General features: G+C 40.2%; 2 protein-coding genes and 1 pseudogene across 3 annotated transcripts in view; 2 read left to right on the forward strand and 1 right to left on the reverse strand.

The window, feature by feature from the left end:
• Positions 1-20,917, reverse strand: part of RPGR (retinitis pigmentosa GTPase regulator) — a 267,450-nt gene that overhangs the window by 109,522 nt on the left and 137,011 nt on the right. The window lies entirely within an intron of this gene.
• Positions 1-20,917, forward strand: part of OTC (ornithine transcarbamylase) — a 57,541-nt gene that overhangs the window by 19,475 nt on the left and 17,149 nt on the right. Inside the window, exon 4 of the mRNA XM_027091335.1 lies at positions 1,148-1,235. Within this exon, the coding sequence (XP_026947136.1) occupies positions 1,148-1,235 (88 nt within the window). The remainder of the gene's footprint in view (positions 1-1,147; positions 1,236-20,917) is intronic.
• On the forward strand, positions 5,617-5,750 carry LOC113611883 (thymosin beta-4 pseudogene; annotated as a pseudogene).

Consider the following 20,917-nt stretch of genomic DNA (forward strand, 5'->3'; position numbering starts at 1 on the left):
TTTAGTGACCTGAAATTGCCATTTCAATACTCACTTTATTTTCAATTTTTAAATAATTAAGGGCTTGGGTTTCCCTGGTGGTGCAGTGGTTAAGAATCTGCCTGCCAATGCAGGGGACACGGGTTCAAGCACTGGTCCTGGAAGATCCCACATGCCATGGAGCAGCTAAGCCCGTGTGCCACATGAGCCTGCGCTCTAGAGCCCACGAGTCACAACTACTGAGCCCACGTGCCACAAGTACTGAAGCCCGCGTACCTAGAACCTGTGCTCCACAACAAGAGAAGCCACTGCAACGAGAAGCCCACGCACCACAATGAAGAGAAGCCCCCGCTCGCCACAACTAGAGAAAGCCCGTGTGCAGCAACGAAGACCCAATGCAGCCAAAAATAAATAAATAAAATAAATTTATTTAAAAAAATTAACCTATAATCTATATACTGGAAGATGCACAGATCTTAAGTGTACAGTTCAATAAGTGTTGAGGAATACATATACTCACGTATATGGGTTTGTAACATACAAACTGTCAAGGTATAAAGTATTCCTGTAACCCCAGAAAGTTCACCAATGCTCCTTCCCAGCCAATCAGCCTCTCCAGAAGCAACTAGTGCTTTAATTTCAGCCACTCTATGTTAGTTTTGCCCATTCTAGAACTTCATATAAATGGAATTATACATTATGTACTCTTTTGTGTCTAGTTTCTTTCATTCAGCATAATGCTTGTGAGATTCATCCATGTTGTATGTATAGTAGTGCATTCCTTTTTATTACTGAATAGTACTCCATTGTAATCCATGATATCCCATACTATAGTTTATTTTCCCATTTTCCTGGTGGACATCATTATATATTTTAAAGAATAAAAATGAGGTATAGTCTCCAAATGAGAACATGCCCCATATTGCCAAGATCTCAACAAGAGGGTGGAGAAATGGGCACACATCTGAAGGAGAGTTAAGCGCTGGTACAGAAAATTTCATCTACTTCTCTCCGTTCCTCATTATGCTTTCCCTGGGAATTCCCTATCAGAGAGGCTGGTGAGATTGAAAGATTTTGACTTTTCAATTGAGATGGTGCTGATTGCTCACAATTTTGTTGGCTACTTTCTTTTTTTCAAAATGTCTTTTTTCTCTCTCTTTTACTGTAGGCTTTGCACTTCTGGGAGGACACCCTTGTTTTCTTACCACACAAGATATTCATTTGGGTGTGAATGAAAGTCTCATGGACACAGCACGGTTTGTAAATCTTCTCTTTGAAGCTTATTTCAGAATTGATGGATAAATGTCAAAAAGAAAATATGCTTCTCTTTAAATAGTGGTTTTCCCTCTCGGCATCCTTTGGACTGTTCTGTTTTCCTTCTTTCCCTCTTTATCTGATGTTCTGAATGCCTCTCCCTCATCCTCTGGCCACTTTCCATGGGTTAAGATAATATTTTTTCTTAGCAATTTGAAGAGGTTTCTGATTATAAAATTTCAAACTTTGGGAAATATGGTCATTAAACATGACATTTTAAAAAATTAATTAATCAATTAATTATTTATTTATGGCTGTGTTGGGTCTTTGTTGCTGCACGCAGGCTTTCTCTAGTTGCGATGAGCGGGGGCTACTCTTCGTTATGGTGTGCGGGCTTCTAACTGCGGTGGCTTCTCTTGCCGCGGAGCACGGGCTCTAGGCGCGCGGGCTTCAGTAGTTGTGGCATGCGGGCTCAGTAGTTGTGGCTCGCGGGCTCTAGAGCGCAGGCTCAGTAGTTGTGGCGCACGGGCTTAGTTGCTCCGGGCATGTGGGATCTTCCTGGACCAGGGCTCGAACCCGTGTCCCCTGTGTTGGCAGGCGGATTCTTAACCACTGCGCCACCAGGGAAGTCCAAGCATGACTCTTACGTTTTACAGTTGAAGAAATGGAGGTCCAGGGAAACTGACATGTTCAATGACCCATAACCTGCTAGCATCAGAGCAGGTAGTGATATTAATAGCTAACATTTATTGAACATTTATTCTGTGTCAGGCATTGTTCTAACTCATTTAATCCTTATAACAACCCAAACATATTGGCATAAAGAAGTGAAACAACTTAATTAGGGACATACTAGCTTCTATAACACAAAAATCTCAAAATGTCAATGGCTTAACATAGTGCAAATGTTCCTGATTGATAAGACGGAAGGACTGATTATTTGTGTGGCCATTCAGGAACTCTGGATGAGAATGGCTCTACCATCTTCAACATGTGGCCTCCAGGGTATCCTGGGTGTCAGCATCCAGCCAGGAGCTGGGGAAGATAGCATGGAGACCGGATGCTTGCTTTAAAGTCACGTTAGCAGGAAAGTGGCACAATCACTTCCACTCACATTCTATTGGCAAGTACTATTAGCTCAGCCCTACCTAGATAAAAGTGGAGGTGGGAAAAGGCTCTTACCCACTTAACTATAGTTAGAGACTGAAACATAGGCCCTCTGACTCCTCATGCAGTGCCCTCACTATTGTATCATGTCTGATTGAGAAATACAGAGCAAATGTCTTTGTTTAAATATTTCGCCCTTGATATCTAAGACTAATGATTATTTTCTGAAAACGATGTGCCATAAAGCAACTCCTTGCAGACACTGGCTGCTTTGTATGGCAGCTACCCTAGTATATACTAAAAATCCACCTCATTTGAATTGCTGAAGAGATTTGAAATAACTCATCTTTAAACCTTTTAGTTACGGTATTTCAGATGGGACAATGTCAGCATTAAGAAGTGTTGTGTTCATCTTCTGGATGCAAGGGACAAAAAGAATAAATAAACATAAATGAGTTTTTCTTCCAAATATGCTGCCACTGACTGGAATTATATTTGCCTAATAACTGTTTCCACAAAAGTGAAATATACTTTATTCAAGAGCAAATATTACAAGCTGGTTAGGGGTTGAAGCTGGGGCCACAGTCAGGAAAGAAGTCTCAGTGGGGATCCTCTATATAGGACCAAGTGAATGATGGTGAATGAGTCATGTGTGAACTCGTGGTTGGAAGAAGGTGCAGCTGGAGGAACAGATGAACATCCAACAAAGAGCTAAGGAGTGCGCATTGGCAGCAAGAAAGAGGTCAGGGCCCAGAAATCAGTGGAGTAGGCAGGACCCCAAAAGCAAGAGACGAATAGCCAAGCATGCGTTGAAAGCCGAGGATGAGTAAAAACATATTTTTTCCGTGCTTGCTCTCCACACAATTCGCACTGCAAGTCCTTAGTTAGAGAAGCTCTACACAGATCCTAGGAAAAATAATCTGCTCACAAGTCCCAATATGATTGGGACTTTTTTTTTTTTTTGCGGTACGCGGGCCCCTCACTGTTGTGGCCTCTCCCGTTGCGGAGCACAGGCTCCGAACGCGCAGGCTCAGTGGCCATGGCTCATGGGCCCAGCCACTCCGCGGCATGCGGGATCTTCCTGGACCGGGGCACGAACCCACGTCCCCCGCATCGGCAGGCGGACTCTCAACCACTGCGCCACCAGGGAAGCCGTGATTGGGACTTTTTAGTCCATACAATTAATTTCATTGCTACATGGATACACAAAATTGGATCCATAGAATTCCTTCTGGTCATTCCATCTTATCCAAAAGACTTGAAGGAAAATAATCATAGCTCCTTCTTAAAGGGTGTATACTATGGACCTCTTGTACTATTATTGCTAAATCTTTGTAAAAACCTTACAGGGACTTCCCTGGGGGTCCAGAGGTTAAGATTCTGTGCTTCCACTGCAGGGGGCACAGGCTCAACCCCTGGTAGGGGAACTAAGATCCCACAAGCCATGCAGCACAGCCGAAAAAAAAAAAAAGAAAACTTACAAAGTAAGTATAATTGGCCCAGTTATTTTATAGATGATGAAACCATGCCTCAGAGAAGTAATGGAGCTTAGCAGCTAAGTCAGCATCTAAATCATGCTGGTTTTTTAAGGCCATGCTGTTTTGGTTTACTCCTACTGTCTCTTTTATACAGTCAATGAGAGTGGCAGTGAAATGAGTTATGGAAAACATTGGCTTGTGCGCTGCAAGGTCCCCAAGACCACCCCCATGTTTGATGATTCACTAGGAGGGTTCACAGGACTCAGCATATAGTCAGACGTGTGGCTATATTTATTACAGTGAAAGTATACGAAGCACAATCAACAAAGGGAAAAGGCACGTGAGGAGAAATCTGAAGGAAACCAGGTCCAAGCTCCCAGGAGTCCTCTCCCAGTGGAGTCACTCAGGATGCGCTTAACTCCCTTAGTAAGGATTGTGACAACATGTGTAAAATGTTATCCACCAGGGATGCTCCCTAGAGACTCAGTACCCAGGGTTTTTATTGGGGAATGGTCCCATAGCATGCTCTGTTTGACATGTACCCAAATTCCAGACTCCCAGAAGGAAAGCAGGTGTTCATTTTAAACCATATTGTTTACAAAAAAACATTTTAGGCACAGGGAGTTCCTCTTAGCAGTCCTGGGAATGGTGGAAACCCTCCCCAAACTGAAGCTCCCAGACGCCATCCAAGGGCCAATCTTACACTCAGGCCTTTCAAAGGACAGCGGACAGGACTGCTATGTTAACTCTTTCCTGCGTGGCTTGGAAATCGAAAGACTCGAGATCTAGTCCAAGCTTTGCCACTTACCTACTCTGTGACCTCCATGGGTGAAAATTTCTCTGGATCTTAGTTTCCTTTTCTATAAAATGAGGGCGTTCCGATGTCGAAGGCCCACTTTATACTCTCAAATGTAAGCAAACGTATTAAAGTCATAGTCCTTAAACAGAGGTGTGTCCCGGTGTAAACTATGTGTAGACAGATGCAGAGTAATTTGGATCTGGGTAGAGATAGGAGGTAGAGAGAGAATTCCAAGGGTTCTAAAGCTAGTTTGAGAATTATGTTGGGGAATCTGTTAAAATGCAAAATTCTACGCCCCACACTCAGGAATTCTAATTTTGTAGGTTAGGGTTCAGTTGGTGTCTGGGAATCTATATTTTAACAAGCTCCTCAAGTGATTCTGCTGCAAGCGGGGCTGGACCACACTTTGAGAGACCCCGAATTGGGAGGTTGTGTAGTCATCCTGGCTGTTGTGCTATCAATCTATGCTAGTGTGTTAGTAAAGAAGGGACAGCTAGTAAGATATGTATATGGTCTCATGCTAACTGAATGTGGAGGGTACACTGATAGTGCAGGCAAAATGGTTTCAGATTTGTTATTCTTAAAACATATATGTATATATTAGCAGAAGCAGGAAAATGAAAGGAGTTTCTGCTTCGGGAAGAAGGTGAGAGACTAGGTATTGGACATATTGCATTAAACGTTGAACCTCCACGTACAAATGTCCATGAGCCACTGGAGATAAAGAATTTGGGTAAAGTTGATAGCTGGAGAAATAGAAGTATAAACTCAGTGGTAGAAAATGAGCTGCAGAGTCTCACTGTGTGAGAATTCCAGAAGGCTGAACCTTGAGGACAGGTGCAGTTAGGGAGGGACAGGAGGAAATCGTTAGGGTCCGAAGTAAATAAGGTTAGTACAATATCAGAGGAGGCTGGAATGGTAGATGGGGATGGCAGAAAAGGGGTTAGAGTAGCTATTGTGGAAACATGACTTTCTTTTGTGCATCCCATTCCTGCTTAATCTGCCAAAATCTCTGACAAACAAGATATGGCTGAGATTCAGAAATTCAGTCAATCTAAACTGAAGAAGACAAGAGAAATCCACTGCCTTGCACAGAAGTAATTGAACAGGAGAAGCAAGGAGGTGAATCTTAATGACATCTACTCTGCCGATATGTACGGTACAATCCATAGCAATTGCCCCCTTGCTTTTTGTTTGTAGACCTTAAACTCTGTAAGATGCAAAGAGATTGGATGATGTTTAAATGGTAGTGCTGGCCCTTTTGTTGTTTTGTTTTGTTTTGTTTTGTTTTTTTGAGGTACGCGGGCCTCTCCCCACTGTGGCCTCTCCCGTTGCGGAGCACAGGCTCCGGACACGCAGGCTCAGCGGCCATGGCTCATAGGCCTAGCCGCCCCGTGGCATGTGGGATCTTCCCGGACCGGGGCCCGAATCCGCGTCCCCTGCATCGGCAGGTGGACTCTCAACCACTGCGCCACCAGGGAAGCCCAGTGCTGGCCCTTTTGAATCAAGAGAAAAGTGCACACTTGACACTGATTGATGGCGTTGCTTCTCTGTCTGCCTGCCTCACTGCTTTGGGGGCCTGGTGGAAAAAAGAAAGTGACTACCCAGGGCTTCCCTGGTGGTCCAGTGGTTAAGATGCCATGCTTCCAATGCAGGGGGCATGGGTTCGATCCGTGGTTGGAGAACTAAGATCTCACATGCTGCGTGGCATTGCCAAAATAAATAAATAAATAAATTAATTAATTAAAAAAAAAAAGTCACTACCCATTGGTGAAAAAAGAACCGGATGGGGAACACACTGAATGTGGCAACAGGAAAAAAAAAAAAAGAGAAAGAAAGAAAGAAAATTGGGCCATTCTCCTGAAACCTGTTAAATGCAGTTTCCAAAATGTCACTTATTTAGTCAAATGACTTAATTATTCATTTATTCAAAAATATTTACTGAATGCCTAGTTTTTCTTCCAGGATTTTAGCACTGAGAATAAAATGCTGATCAAATCAAACAAAACACTTTTTCAAGTGGAAATTACATTCTAGAGGGAGGAGACTTTGACTAAACAAAAAATAAAGCATGAATACAATAGGAGGTTGAAATAAGTGCTATGATGAAGTCAAAGCAGGGTGATCTGTGGGTGGATTTGGGGGCGCCTTTAGATAGGGTGGTCAGGGAAGGCCTCTCTGAGGAGGTGACAGTGGAGAGCTCACTGAAAAGACAGAGCCAGGGATGCCAAGCTGTGGGAAAAGCACCTCAGACAAAAAGAGCTGCTGGTACAAAAGCTTAAGGTGGGCTTCCCCGGTGGTGCAGTGGTTAAGAATCCGCCTGCCAATGCAGGGTACACGGGTTCGAGCCCTGGTCCAGGAAGATCCCACATGCCGCGGAGCAACTAAGCCCGTGTGCCACAACTACTGAGCCTGGGCTCTAGAGCCCATGAGCCACAACTACTGAGCCCATGTGCCACAACTACTGAAGCCCGTGTGCCTAGAGCCCGTGCTCCGCAACAAGAGAAGCCACTGCAGTGAGAGGCCAATGCACTGCAACGAAGAGTAGCCCCCACTCGCCGCAACTAGAGAAAGCCCGCACACAGCAACGAAGACCCAACGCAGCCAAAAATAAAAAATAAATAAAATAAAATAAATTTATCAAAAAAAAGAAAAAAAGCTTAAGGCAAGAACAAACTTGATGCACTCAGGAGCAGAAGGACAGCCGGCAATGTTTTTACATCTACAAAGAAACATACTTTAAACTTGAAAGTTAAAAAAAAATGTACCCTTACAAGTCGTTCCTGTCTTGGCCACCAAAGGAAGGAAAAACCAGATCAAGGAGTAAAAGACCTAAATACACATTCAAAATAAAAGGTATTTCGCTTTTCTTACTTGATTACAATAATAAAACCTGTTCACTCTTCAAAATATAGTAGGGGAATTCTCCTTAGCTAAGTCTCAGTTGAGTATCATGTAATCTGAGGGTACTGGTGGGGAGTGAAGGGGAGCATTGAGATGGAGCTGTCGCCTGATATTGTGGAGGAGTTGGTATGTCAGGGCCCCCAAGACCACCCCCGGGTTCAATGATTCATTAGGAGGATTCACAGGACTCAGCATATGGTCATGGCTAAGATTCATTATAAAAAAACCAGCAAAGAGAAAAGGCACGTGGGGCCAAGTCCAGGGGAGACCAGGCACAAGCTTGCAAGGGTCTTCTCCCTGTGGGATCACACAGGACATGCTTAATTCCTCCAGCAATCACTTGTGGCAACATGTGTGAAATGTTGTCTTCCAGGAAGCCCATTAGAGACTCAGTGCATAATATTTTTTTTTTTTAGTGCATAATATTTTTACTGGGAGCTGCTCACATAGGCACCCTCTGCCTAGCGTGAAGCCAAATTCTAGGCTCGCAGAAGGAAAGCAGGTGTTCAGCGTAATCCGTAGTGTTTATAAAAACAGTTTAGGTAGTGAGCCATCCTTATTATTTCTAGGAGTGGTGGAGACCCTCCCAGAGTCCAAGTGTCAGCTAAGGGCCAACCTTGTAAGCAGGCCTTTTGAAGATAGCCATCTCAGGACTGCTATGTTAGCTCTTTTTTTGCACAACTGGGCTATCATGTCTCTTCTGGATTTTGCTAGATATAATGTAACTAGTAAGGGAGTGTATCCTACACTCATGGGAAGACAGCCCTAAGATTTGAATTGTTTCCTCAGTTCACTGTGGATCCCTGCAGGGCCAGGCTCCCATTGGAGAAAATGAACCATTGCTCACTTCCCGCTTTAGAAAAGTCTCTCTCGGCGACTCTTTTCCACCCCCTAACATATCAGAAGACACAAAAGACATACATATATATTCAGTTAAATTTACTTCAGATTTGAGGGTGTTTTCAGATTTTGTCAATTCTCTGGTGCTCTACTGGGGTTAAGAGTTGGATATTCTATTTTTTTCCTCACTCTGGGCTTGTCTTTTTAGATGTGACACCAGAAGTGACAGTTTAGCATGACTCAGATCACTTATTCTTTGGAAGTTTAAAAACGGATGTATGCTAACACATATATACAGAATCTAAAAAAAAAAATTGTGATGAAGAACCTAGGGGCAAGACGGGAATAAAGACTCAGACCTACTAGAGAATGGACTTGAGGATACGGGGAGGGGGAAGGGTAAGCTGGGATGAAGTGAGAGAGAGGCATGGACATATATACACTACCAAATGTAAAATAGATAGCTAGTGGGAAGCAGCCGCATAGCACAGGAGATCAGCTCAGTGCTTTGTGACCACCTAGAGGGGTGGGATAGGGAGGGGGGGAGGGAGATGCAAGAGGGAGGAGATATGGGGATATATGTATATATATAGCTGATTCACTTTGTTATAAAGCAGAAACTCACACACCATTGTAAAGCAATTATACTCCAATAAAGATGTAAAAAAAAAAGTATTACCATTAAAAAAAAAAAGGATGAAACTTAGCAACAGTAGTGGGACATTTTCACTCCAGTTTCAAGGCTTTCTGTTTCTTCCATAATGACAGTTGTTCATGCCTAATGCTCTGAGTCCACTATTGAAAGGTACATAATACCTTCACAGTCATTTTCACTTTAATACAGTACTTAGTAAAACAGCTTCAGGAACCATGTGTATGAAGGACCATATAAAACCAAATAATGTAACATTGTTCTACTCTAATTAGGTCCCCTATAGATGTAACTCACTTATGGTACGGATCGCTGAAGTGTTTTCTGCCAGTGTAAAACCAGTAGAAAGGAAAATCAGCATAAACCACTGTTAGTTTCCTAGGGCTGCCATACATATTACCACAAACTTGGTAGCTTAAAAACAACACAGATCTATACTCTCAAAGTTCTGGAGGCTAGAAGCCCCAAATCCATGTGTCAGCAAGGCCATGCTCTCCCTGAAGGCTCTAGGAAAGAATCCTTCCTTGTTCCTTCCTAGCTTCTGGTGGCTCTCAGCAATCTTTGGCATTCCTTGGTCTCTAGCTACATCACTCCAATCTCTGCTTCCACCTTTACCTTCTCTGTGTATCTCTGTGTATCCTCTCCTCTTCTAAGAAGAACAACAGTCATTGGATTAGGGGCCCACCCTACTCCAGTATGACCTCATCTTAACTGATTACATCTTCAAAGACCCTACTTCCAAACAAGGCCTCATTCTGAGTTTCCTGGTAGATAAGAATTTGGGGGACACCATTCAACCCACTACACAAGCCCATATCCACATGCCCCTGCAGCAACATGGAAGGGTTTCAAATCATTGTCATTCTGATAGCTCAAATAATGGAAGTTATAAAGGGATTTTTGGATGAGACATATTTGTTTTTTTTTTTTTTGCGGTACGCGGGTCTCTCACTGCCATGGCCTCTCCCGCTGCAGAGCACAGGCTCCGGACGCGCAGGCCCAGGAGACATATTTCTTAAGAGTAGCAGTGGGAAAAAAAAAAAAGACTAGGAGTGAACTATTGTTATATTGAAAGGAATGTTTTGAAAAGCTGGAATACTGTTCTTAAGATATTTATACCAATGATATTAAGACCAAAAAAGGTCATCTTACTTAGGTTTCTTGGTAAAATGTTGTAAAATATTGGCACCTAATGGGAAATACGTACCTGATTGGGTACTAATAAATTTGTATCTAATAGGAAATACGATATCTCCAAGAATCTTTACAGAGGCCACCAAGAAACTAGCACCATGGCAGTTGTAGGTCCTTGGGTAAATGGTAACAAAAGCTAGTTGTTCACAACATGAAATATGATATAGCCATAGTTCAGAGGCAGTTTGCCACAGCGTAGAGAGTAGGGGCTTTGAAGCAGGGCTGGGCTTCAGTTCAAGTCACAGCTCATACCACATTGGCCCTGTGGTTTGGACCAGTTGCTTCTGAAACTTAGGTTTCTTGGTTGTAAAATGGAGATACAAATACATATCTCAATGAGTTTATATGAGGATAAATCAGATAGTGCTTTTAAAGGACAGGCCCACAGAAGAAATTCAAGTACTGATGGTTGAATCAAGGTATGGCCTAACTCAATCTCAGGACAAGCTCTGATTCAATTCTGGCCATCTTTGTGATCTCCTAGTCAGCCTATGCTGACCCAACACTGAGATTCCTATAGCACATTTTGAGGAGGTCATTCTGAATGCCATTATGCCCTACCTATTTATCTCTGAGGTCTTCAAAACTAGGAACTAACATATAAGTCAAAAGGCTTCTGCCTTCCTAAATAAATTGCATATGGCAATTTCATTCAACAACCCTGGGCTTCTTCCAACCTTAGCCCACTTGAGAGGAGCCCACCTAGGTGTGCTGAAGGTATTATCTTGTTTCCTCATCATTCTTATATTGATATAACTAAAATTATAACCTGTGTAGAGATATCAGAACACTGGAATATTCTCCCTCCCAGAGGGAGACTCAGTCAGCAAGTTTATTCCTTGGCCAATTTACATTGAGGATAAAGTCTATGTCTTCTCTAGGGCCTTGGCCTGCTTCCATAAAAAGTAAAAATAGGAAATGCCCATTTTTAAATGATTACAGAGTTCTCAATGGTGTTGTTGTGCACAACCGGAAATTCCTCCCACTGTTTGCCAATTAGCTATTCAACTGGTTGGAGATGTCATTGATAACCAACTGGAATTTAGGGGGCACACAGTGATTCAAGGCAGCATGGGGACAGAAGGAAGAATGAATGGGAGGACCCTATGAGAATACAACTTCTGTTTGCTTTTGGCTTTTGCAACACATCTACCATATTCCAATATTTTAGGAACTACTCAACTCTTTCTAAGATTATCAGGATTGTTTTGTGATTGCCCATCTCATCAATATCCATGTTTGCTCTCAAGATCTGGCCCAGCACACTATTGGGGTTTTGGGTTTTGGGTTTTGTTTGTTTCTTTGTTTTTAGTATCTGTTTACCCAACCACAGACTCTGCACCAGACCTTCCTGGAGCCATGGGAGACTTTGTTTATGGTATTTATTGTTATGTTTTGCTTTGTTTTCTTTTGGCTTTCTGGGTGTTTTAGTTAATTCCTAAACAAGTTGTGATTTCATACCAAAGGGAAAAAATATTAAAGAATAATAGAAACTTGAGGTTTGAAAGATCTTTATGAGCTATTTAGATCAGCCATCCTTTTCATGCCTCTTCCACACCATTCCTTCAAAATCATTCTTGAGCCTGCATGAAAATATCCAGTATCAGGGCACTCTTTATATACAGAGCTATCTTGTTCCATTTTTTTTTAACATCTTTATTACAGTATAATTGCTTTACAATGGTATGTTAGTTTCTGCTGTATAACAAAGTGAATGAGCTATACATAAACATATATCTCCATATCTTCTCCCTCTTGCATCTCCCTCCCACCCTCCTTATCCCACCCTTCTAGGTGGACACAAAGCACCGAGCTGATCTCCCTGTGCTATGTGGCTGCTTCCCACTAGCTATCCATTTAACTTTTGGTTGTGTATATATGTCCATGCCGCTCTCTCACTTCGTTCCAGCTTCCCCTTCCCCTTCCCTGTGTCCTCAAGTCCGTTCTCTAAAACGTCTGTGTTTTTATTCCTGTCCTGCCCCTAGGTTCTTCAGAACCATTTTTTTTTTTAGATTCCATATATATGTGTTAGCATATGGTATTTGTTTTTCTCTTTCTGACTTACTTCACTCTGTATGACAGTCTCTAGGTCCATCCACCTCACTACAAATAACTCAATTTCGTTTCTTTTTATGCCTGAGTAATATTCCATTGTATGTTCATTGCAGTTCTTGTTCCATTTTTATACAGTCTGACTTTTCTGACCAGAGTTCATTGAAACTGACTGAAAGTTCTCTTTTATACTGAGTTAAAATTGATCTTGCTATGACTCTTCTCAATGTCCTGTTTTGTAGTATCTTCATAAACTCATGCATTTTAATATATTTGAAGGTTTCAATTAATTGCAGTTATTACTCTTATTGGTGCTCAAATTGTCCCATATTTGGCCAATGTGATCTGTCTTCAAGTTGGCTACTGGGTCATTTTGACATAACTTTATTAGTCTTTAATAACTCCTTTGCTTTTTGACATGGCAAGATGTTCCGGGCTCATCTTACACATTTCTTCATTAAGGTCAAGAATTAGCCATTACTCTAAGAAGCCCTATTTCATTTTCAATTACTTTCCAAATCACGTTTGGGAGAAATTTCCTTTTTTGAATGATATGGTTTTTTTTCTGGTTATTACATTCATATTCCTTTTGGTAGAAAATACTAAAAGAGATTTAAAAAATAGCTAGAACCACCAATACTGCCATCATCCAGAAATAATCAATGTTAACATTTTATCTCTTGAACTATCTTTCCACTTAAAGTCCTACGTCATGCTTCTCCTTTTTCTAAACAGTAGGAAAAGAGATGATGGGGGGAAAAATAGATGACATTTTAAACACTTAGGCAAAATCAAGTTGAATAAATATTTTAACTTGTTAACTATTTTTTTTAAATCCTCATATTGGTAATGAAACATCTAGAGCAAATTGATATGTGTGAGAAACTTTAAATTTGGGTACTTTGGATTTTGTAAAAGCTGTTTTGCTACCATTGTTGACAGATGCCTAAGATTGTCTACAAAGCTGCAGAAATCCACTGGAAGGCAAACAGAACTCTATATATTCAATGGAAATGAAAAGAGACCAAAATGAAAAGTCATTACAGAGCCAGAGAGTATTTTTAACTTGTCAACCTTTCATTTGTAACACATATAACACAGCTCTTACAATGTTTAAAGCGGGGGGTGTCAAATTGCTGGAGAACTATAGAAAGCCCAGATTACTGTTAATGGGCCTGTAAATCCAGCCCGAGTTACAGGTCTGTCATTGTTTCTAGTGAAAAGTCATTGTTTTTTAAGATCTTTAGTAGACTGGAAGAAGAAAAATAAGAATGGTGATTTCTCTATGACTTATAAACATAAAGCAGAAAGCAATATTATTGACAAAATAATATTGTCTATTTAAAGGTCTTTAATACCTTTGTTTCCCCAAGTGATTCCAATGTGAAAACAGCTTAGGGTTGTTCCTTCCCCCATATCGATTCATTTCACCTGCAGCTTCTGTGGCTGAATGACTGAAGTGACATTTTCTATCAAGCTTTGTCATACTCCCCTTTGCTCATAGATGCTTTAATGTCTAAGAGGCTTTTTGTGCTATAGAAATACTCCCTACTCGTTGTACTTTGTTTACAGTCCAATATCTTAATCTTATGAATTTAGTATTTCTATAAACATAAAAGAGCAAACATAAAAAAAAAGAGCAAACATTCCTCAGTGGTTCTCAAAGTGTGGTCCCCAAATGAGCAGCATAAGCAGTACCCGACAGCTCGTTAGAAATGCAAATTCTTCTGGGCCCCAACCCAGACTTACTGAATCAGAAACACAACTGGCTGAATCAGAAACACAACTGGCTGTGTTCTAATAAGCCCTCCTGGTGATTCTGATGCGTGTTTAAGTTTCAGAATGATTGCTTTAAACATTCACACACTACTTATACAACCACTAAATCAAATACATATTAAATGAACAAAACAAGTCTCGTCAACCATTTAAACATTGATTGCAATTTAATCAAATGCTTTAAAACACTTAATCACAAGCCTAGCATTTCAGATTTTCTTGAATGCTCTAAATATTTTAAAAAGGAAAATATATACCTAAAACACCACACTGATTAGAGAGCTGATTAATATTTTAACAATAAAACTGAGCACAATGCTATTAATATCATAGATTTAATTTTGTTTACATTCTTACCCCTACTTTTATTCTTATCCTTACATGGTCCTGGAATTTAAATGTGTGTGTGTAATTTTACCAGACTGGAAAGAAGAAAAATCATCTCAAGAGGCTAGGAATGTAGGTTTAGTGGATTGCTGACCACTTAATTTTGGTTGGGTTTGGGAACTGCTTGCTAAGTTCAAGATGAATTAAATTCAAGCTGCCATCCACTAGCTTGAATATATTTTTATAACCTAATTTTCATTTTTAATCACGGGATCTGATATTGGTTTCCTACTGCTGCTTTAACAAATTACCATAAATTTAGTGACTTAAAAACAACACAAATTTATTATCTTACACTTCTGCAAGTCAGAGGTCTAAAATGAGCCCATAGAGCTGTGCCCCTTCTGGAGGCTCCTGTATTAAAGACTCCTTGGCCTTTCCAGCCTCCAGAGGCTGCCTACATCCTTTGGCACATGGTTCCCTTCCTCCATCTTCAAAGGCAGCAACATAGCCAGCATCTTCTCTCACTTCTGACCTGCCTTGCTCGCTCCTTTTTTTTGGCCACACTGCACAGCTTGTGAGATCTTAGTTCCCGGACCAAGGACTGAACCCGTGCCCCCTTCAGTGGAAGCACGGAGCCCTAACCACTAGACCACCAGGGAATCCCCCCTCCTGCGGCTCTCTTATAAGGATCCTCTCTCTTAGATTGGACCCAGCTCAGGATAATCTCCCCATCTCAAGATCCTTAATGTAATCACATCTGCAAAATTTCCTTTGCCACGTAAGGAAATACACAGGTTTTGGATATTAGGACGGGAACATCCTTGGGGGAGGGGCATTATTCTGTCTACCATAGGATCCTTGTTTCTGTTTTTCATATGGATTTTGATTTATTAAAGAAGTTAAAAGATGGGGTATCCTTCAATTTTTATTTGTTTTCAATCTCTGGCAGTACATGACCCATTGTAATATTTTTATGATATATTAACCTGGCCTGGTTTCCACATTTTGAAATATATGCCTTTCTGATTGGCATCGTTTTATAATTAGTTGGGTCACCAAGAGGTTTCACTACCAGAGCGACAGGAACGTGAGTTTGAAAATTTAGATTTCTTCTTCAGGACAGTTAACTTATTGTTTTAGAATAAATGGTTGTATCATCTTTCTAATTGGAAATTGTGTGTGGCGACGGGTGCTAGTCAGCTGCAGGCTTCCTCTTCTACTTCATTTTACATAAGACCACAAATGCTGATGGGGCCTGTCCATTCATGTTATAGTTTCTACTATTTCTAGGACTATTGAGTATCTAAGTTGTGTTAATTATTTGTGGCTTACACACATTAAAAATGGCACATTATCTATACTTTATGAACAGAAATACACTTAACAAAATCCCACGAAATATCTATCTGTATCTATACAGTTATATATAAGCACTTTCCTACTTAAGTAAATAAATTTAAATGTACATGGTAATATTCATCTTTCTTTGATATTATAATTATATTTTTGTACATTTTCTTTATATTAACTCTTTTCTTATGAGCATCATGGCCTTTTATAAGCACAACATGTTTTACTTAATGATTTTTACTATAAATGATCACAACTTGACAAATGGTTAAGCTAGTTCTTTTTCCTTTTAGCACTGCCCCTACTATTTTTAAAATCATTTTTGCTTCCTAGCAACAACAGGGTGTTACAGACCTATACTGATTTTATCCTGCCCAAGGACATGGAATTAACTATCCTCTAATAGTTTCTGTTTCCCTTTTAAGGTATAGAACAATATTAAGACCAAAATTTGGGCACTAGGGATGCTTACAAGTGTTGAGGGGAGAGAAGATTATAGCTACTGCTGCTGCCACAGGACTGCTCTTGGTAGTGACTGAGCTGAAAGGAAAATACAGTTGACCCTTGAACAACACAGGGCTTAATCCACATATAACTTACAGTCTACCCTCCGTAACTGCAGTTCCTCAGCGTCCATGGATTCAACCAACCATGGACCATGTAGTACTGTAGTATTTACTATTGAAATATATCCACGTTTAGGTAGACCTGTGCAGTTCAAATCCACATCGTTCACGGGTCAACTGTGCTTCTTTTATAAGTGTATGAAATCTTGTTCTTTCCAGTACAGCGTATCGTGTTGTTATCCCTCACTTTTCCTATAGTATGAGATTTCAGCAACTACTAAGACTTTCCTCCTCTACACTGATCTATTGTTCCACCCAGCAGCAGAGTATCCCACTCTCCTCCCACCTCCTCACTCTATTTTCTAGGATAATACTTCTCAGCCTTGTCTTCAGATTGGGATAACCTGGGGAGCTTTAAAAATATTGATGTGATCGCTAATTATTAGAGAAATGCAAATCAAAACTACAAAGAGATATCACCTCACACCAGTCAGAATGGCCATCATCAAAAAATCCACAAACAATAAATGCTGGAGAGGATGTGGAGAGAAGGGAACCCTCCTACACTGTTGGTGGGAATATAAATTGGTACAGCCACTGTGGAGAACAGTATGGAGGTTCCTTAAAAACTAAAAAAGAGCTACCATATGATCCTGCAACCCCACTCCTGGGCATATATCCAGAGAAAAACATGGTCTGAAAGGATACACGCACCCCAATGTTCATTGCAGCACTGTTTGCAATAGCCAGGACATGTAAGCAACCTAAGTATATCCATCGATAGATGAATGGATAAAGAAGATGTGGTACATATATACAATGGAATATTACTAAGCCATTAAAAAGAATGAACTAATGCCATTTGCAGCAACATGGATAGACCTAGAGATTATCATACTGAGTGAAGTAAGTCAGACAGAGAAAGAGAAATATCGTATGCTATCACATAAGCAGAATCTAAAAAAAATGTTACAAATGAACTTATTTACAAAACAGAAACAGACTCACGGACTTAGAGAATGAAGTTACGGTTACCAGCGGGGAAGGGTGGTGGGGAGGGATAGTTAGGGAGTCTGGGATTGACATGTACACACTGCTATATTTAAAATGGATAACCAACAAGAACCTACTGGGTATAGCACAGGGAACTCTGCTCAATATTATGTAACAACCTAAATGGGAAAAGAATTTGAAAAAGAATAGATACATGTATATGTAAAAAAAAAAGTATGTATATTTAACCTTTAAAATTATCATGATGATTAAATCTTATAAAGTATGTAAAGCAATTATAAAAAAATATTGATGTGACTCCCCCACCATAGCTTCTAATTTAAACTTCCAAAGGGCAGAATATGGCAACAGGGTTTCTACAGCTTCATAGGTGATACTAATGTGCAGCCAAGGTCAAGAACCTCTGTTCTAGGAGGTGTTGGGCAACCTCAGTAAAGCAGACCAGTCACTATTCCATGAGATTATACCATAGAGGTTCCAGGGTTACCAACTCCACATCATAAACAGGGCAAGTAAATGCATGCTTGCCTTTTGGCTGCTTTGTTCCAGAGCTCTTGGGATTGTTCAAGGGAGGGAATGACGACAACTGCCCTTTTTCAATATTCTTGAAAAACTCAAGTGTATCGGGCATTGACTTCTCCAGTTGCTCTCCTAGTGTCTCCCTCTTTCAGCCTCATCCTTTTTTATTCTTTCCTAACCTTGCTCTAATTACTTCAAGGCTTTCAAAAGCCTTGGTTTTCTCATCTATGAGGTTGATAACATTTATCTGTGACATACATAGCAAAACTTCAACACATCATAAAGTTCATAAAAACCATAAGAGGTTGGCAGCCCATGGTCCTAGCTCCCTAAAATTATTTGAGAGGCTACAACTGAAGTCAGATCTGTTTTTCTGACTGGGAGATTCCAGAAAGTCAACTGTAATGGTTAATCCAGATTTTTTTTTTACTCTGTCTCTACACACTGTAGGAAATGATGCATATTTAAAGAAATCCTTTGGGGTCAAACACCCCTCTACCTCTCTCTCATAGGATTTTAGGTATCATAAAATTAACCAATTCTTCTGAAATAGGAAATTGATTATAATTATAGATCTTATTGGGACATCTACCAGCATCTAAATAACTTTCTCAAGGTGGAGTTAAAAGCCTGCATTCTGTAGTATGAAACATCAGTATATCTGTATGGTGAAGGGAATCTGTATTGTGTATTTTGAAAAAAGGGGAGAAGATCTAAAATTCTTTTAACATAATAGCCTATGTCTAAGGACAGTGGTTCTCAAATTTTGGAAGGTTATCTGAGTTATTTGGGAAACTTGGTAAAAGTACAAAGACCCAGTCTACCCTATTTCAGGAGCTTGGACCTCTGTTGTTTATTAGTTATTCACTTAGTTCTGATATACACCCAAGTTTGGGACCCACTGCCTTAGGACACCAGATAGGTCAGGCTAGCTGGTTACTGTAAAGATGCGGGCCTTAATGGAAGGGAGTAAATTATTCATTTTTCAGGATTTGAGATGCCTTTTTCTTTCAACTGAACTAGAAAGCACTCCTTGCCAACGAGACTGTGGACAAAGTCCTTTGTCTTTGTGGGCTGCCATCTCTTGATCTCTTGATGTTTGCGGGGGAGGGGAGGGGGGCTGGTTAGGTTTTGAAGAAAAGAATGGATGATACTTTCAAAAATATGGTGGCGTCAATTTTCACTTTATTAGGAGTCTCAAACTTTAATATGCAAATTAATCACCTGGAAACCTTGTCAAAATACAGATTCTGATTCAGTAAATCTGGGTGGGACCTGTGATTCTGCAGTTCTAATAAGCTCCCGGCTGATGCTGATACTGTTGATTTGAGGAGTGAGGTTCTAGCTTTGGTTCTCAACCTTGGCTGCACACTGGAATTTTCTGGAAAGGTTTTTAAAATGTTGATCTCTAGGTCGCACCCCTAGAGATTCTATTTTCCTGATGAAATTGATAGAGATTATGGCCTGGGCCTCCAGAGTTTTAAAAATTCTCCAGGTGACTTTCATATGCAGCAAAAATTGAAAACCCCGGTCTTAGTCAACCATCAAACGTCACCTGTTTTACAAGAGAAACTCTAAAGCGGCTCTTTTATTCACCTCTTTCAAACTACAATGTACAATGTGCTTAGACAGTTCAGAGCACTGGTTTCCAAATTTTGACCCCTCCACTGATGCCCTGCCATGGGAAGTTTTCATCAGAAGTTGTAAAATAAGAAAAATAAAGACAATATAGTGAATTTCAAAAAGCTAAATTAATTCAAGGATCATTTCTGAGATTAGGTCATTCACACCTTTTTTGTTGTTAAAATGTCCTCTCTTACTAAATGAAGATATTAACATATTATATGTGTTTATTTGCTTGTTTCTCATGCCCTTAATCTTCTAAACAAAAAGTTGGGAATCATATGTTGATCTCCATATGTTTTTAGAAATTTTGCTGATCCATGAAATCTGAAAACCTGGGAACTATGGGTATGAGAAATCTGTGAAAATTTGAAAAAAACCCTGAGTCTAGAAAATACTGTTACAGGAATACGGTTTTCAATCTTTGATTCTCTAATCCCTGGGAGCAAGGAAGTTTTTTAGTGGTCATTGAATTTTATAAGCAGCAAAAGTTTTCTACAGACTGAGTAAATAATATGTCTCAGATATATAAGAAGGACTAATTTTCCAAATATATGATGATTAAAATACAAATCTATGAAATCCTTACTAAATACTAGCTCTAGTTTTTATACATTTGCTTTTGACATGGTAATATCATCTATTACTTTTTGATCTTCTACTATGAACAAGGCATACTTATGAACTATGAACAAGGCATACATATGAACAAGGCATATGCACCTTATATAGGTTATCTCATGAGTCCTCACAATAACGCAATGGGATAGATATTGTTATTATGGTTTTACAGATGAAGAAACTAAGTCATAGAGAAATTAAATAACATGTCCAAGGTCAGACAGCTAGTAAGTTACAGAACCAAAATTACAAAGGCTAACTGGATACCTTATAATAATGACTCTATATATTTAATATAACTACTATTATGGGAGGCTTTCCAATTTTTTTTTTTGCCATTAAAAAGAGTTCCTTAAAACTAAAATGGTTAGAAGCCTCTGCTGTGGGGTTTCCCTTTAAATAAGAAGAAACCAAGATTTTAAACAAAAGGCCATCCCTGTTATTTTTGTAAGGCTGAAGCTTTAGCTGAGGGACCACCATCACTCTGACATATAGAGAGAGCTTAAAATCTGGATCCCAGTTTCTCATTCCAGGTTTTTATCATCTGCAAATTTGAGGCAATGTGTTGTAATGGTAAGAACGTGGTCTTTTGAGTTAAACTGACTTTGGTTTGAATATGAGCTCCTCCAACTTACTTAGCTGTGTGATCTGGGGCAAGTTACTAAACTTCTTTTTGTCTCAGGTCCTTCAGCTATAAAATGAGAATAGTTATATCCATCTTTGCTGCCCATCAGAGATGTCCCGTGTCAGGCAGAATGGCCCAGCTCTGGGGCCCTCCTGTGCTCTGTCCTTGGTGGGAACAGCCTGGGGAGGGTGTGGCCTCAGCAGCAATGCTGCAGCAGACTCCAAAGGTGCA

The sequence above is a fragment of the Aethalodelphis obliquidens genome, unplaced genomic scaffold, assembly GCF_003676395.1.
Source record: "Aethalodelphis obliquidens isolate GAN/ISIS:26980383/991018 unplaced genomic scaffold, ASM367639v1 scaffold71, whole genome shotgun sequence".
NCBI classification, from domain to species: Eukaryota; Metazoa; Chordata; class Mammalia; order Artiodactyla; family Delphinidae; genus Aethalodelphis; species Aethalodelphis obliquidens.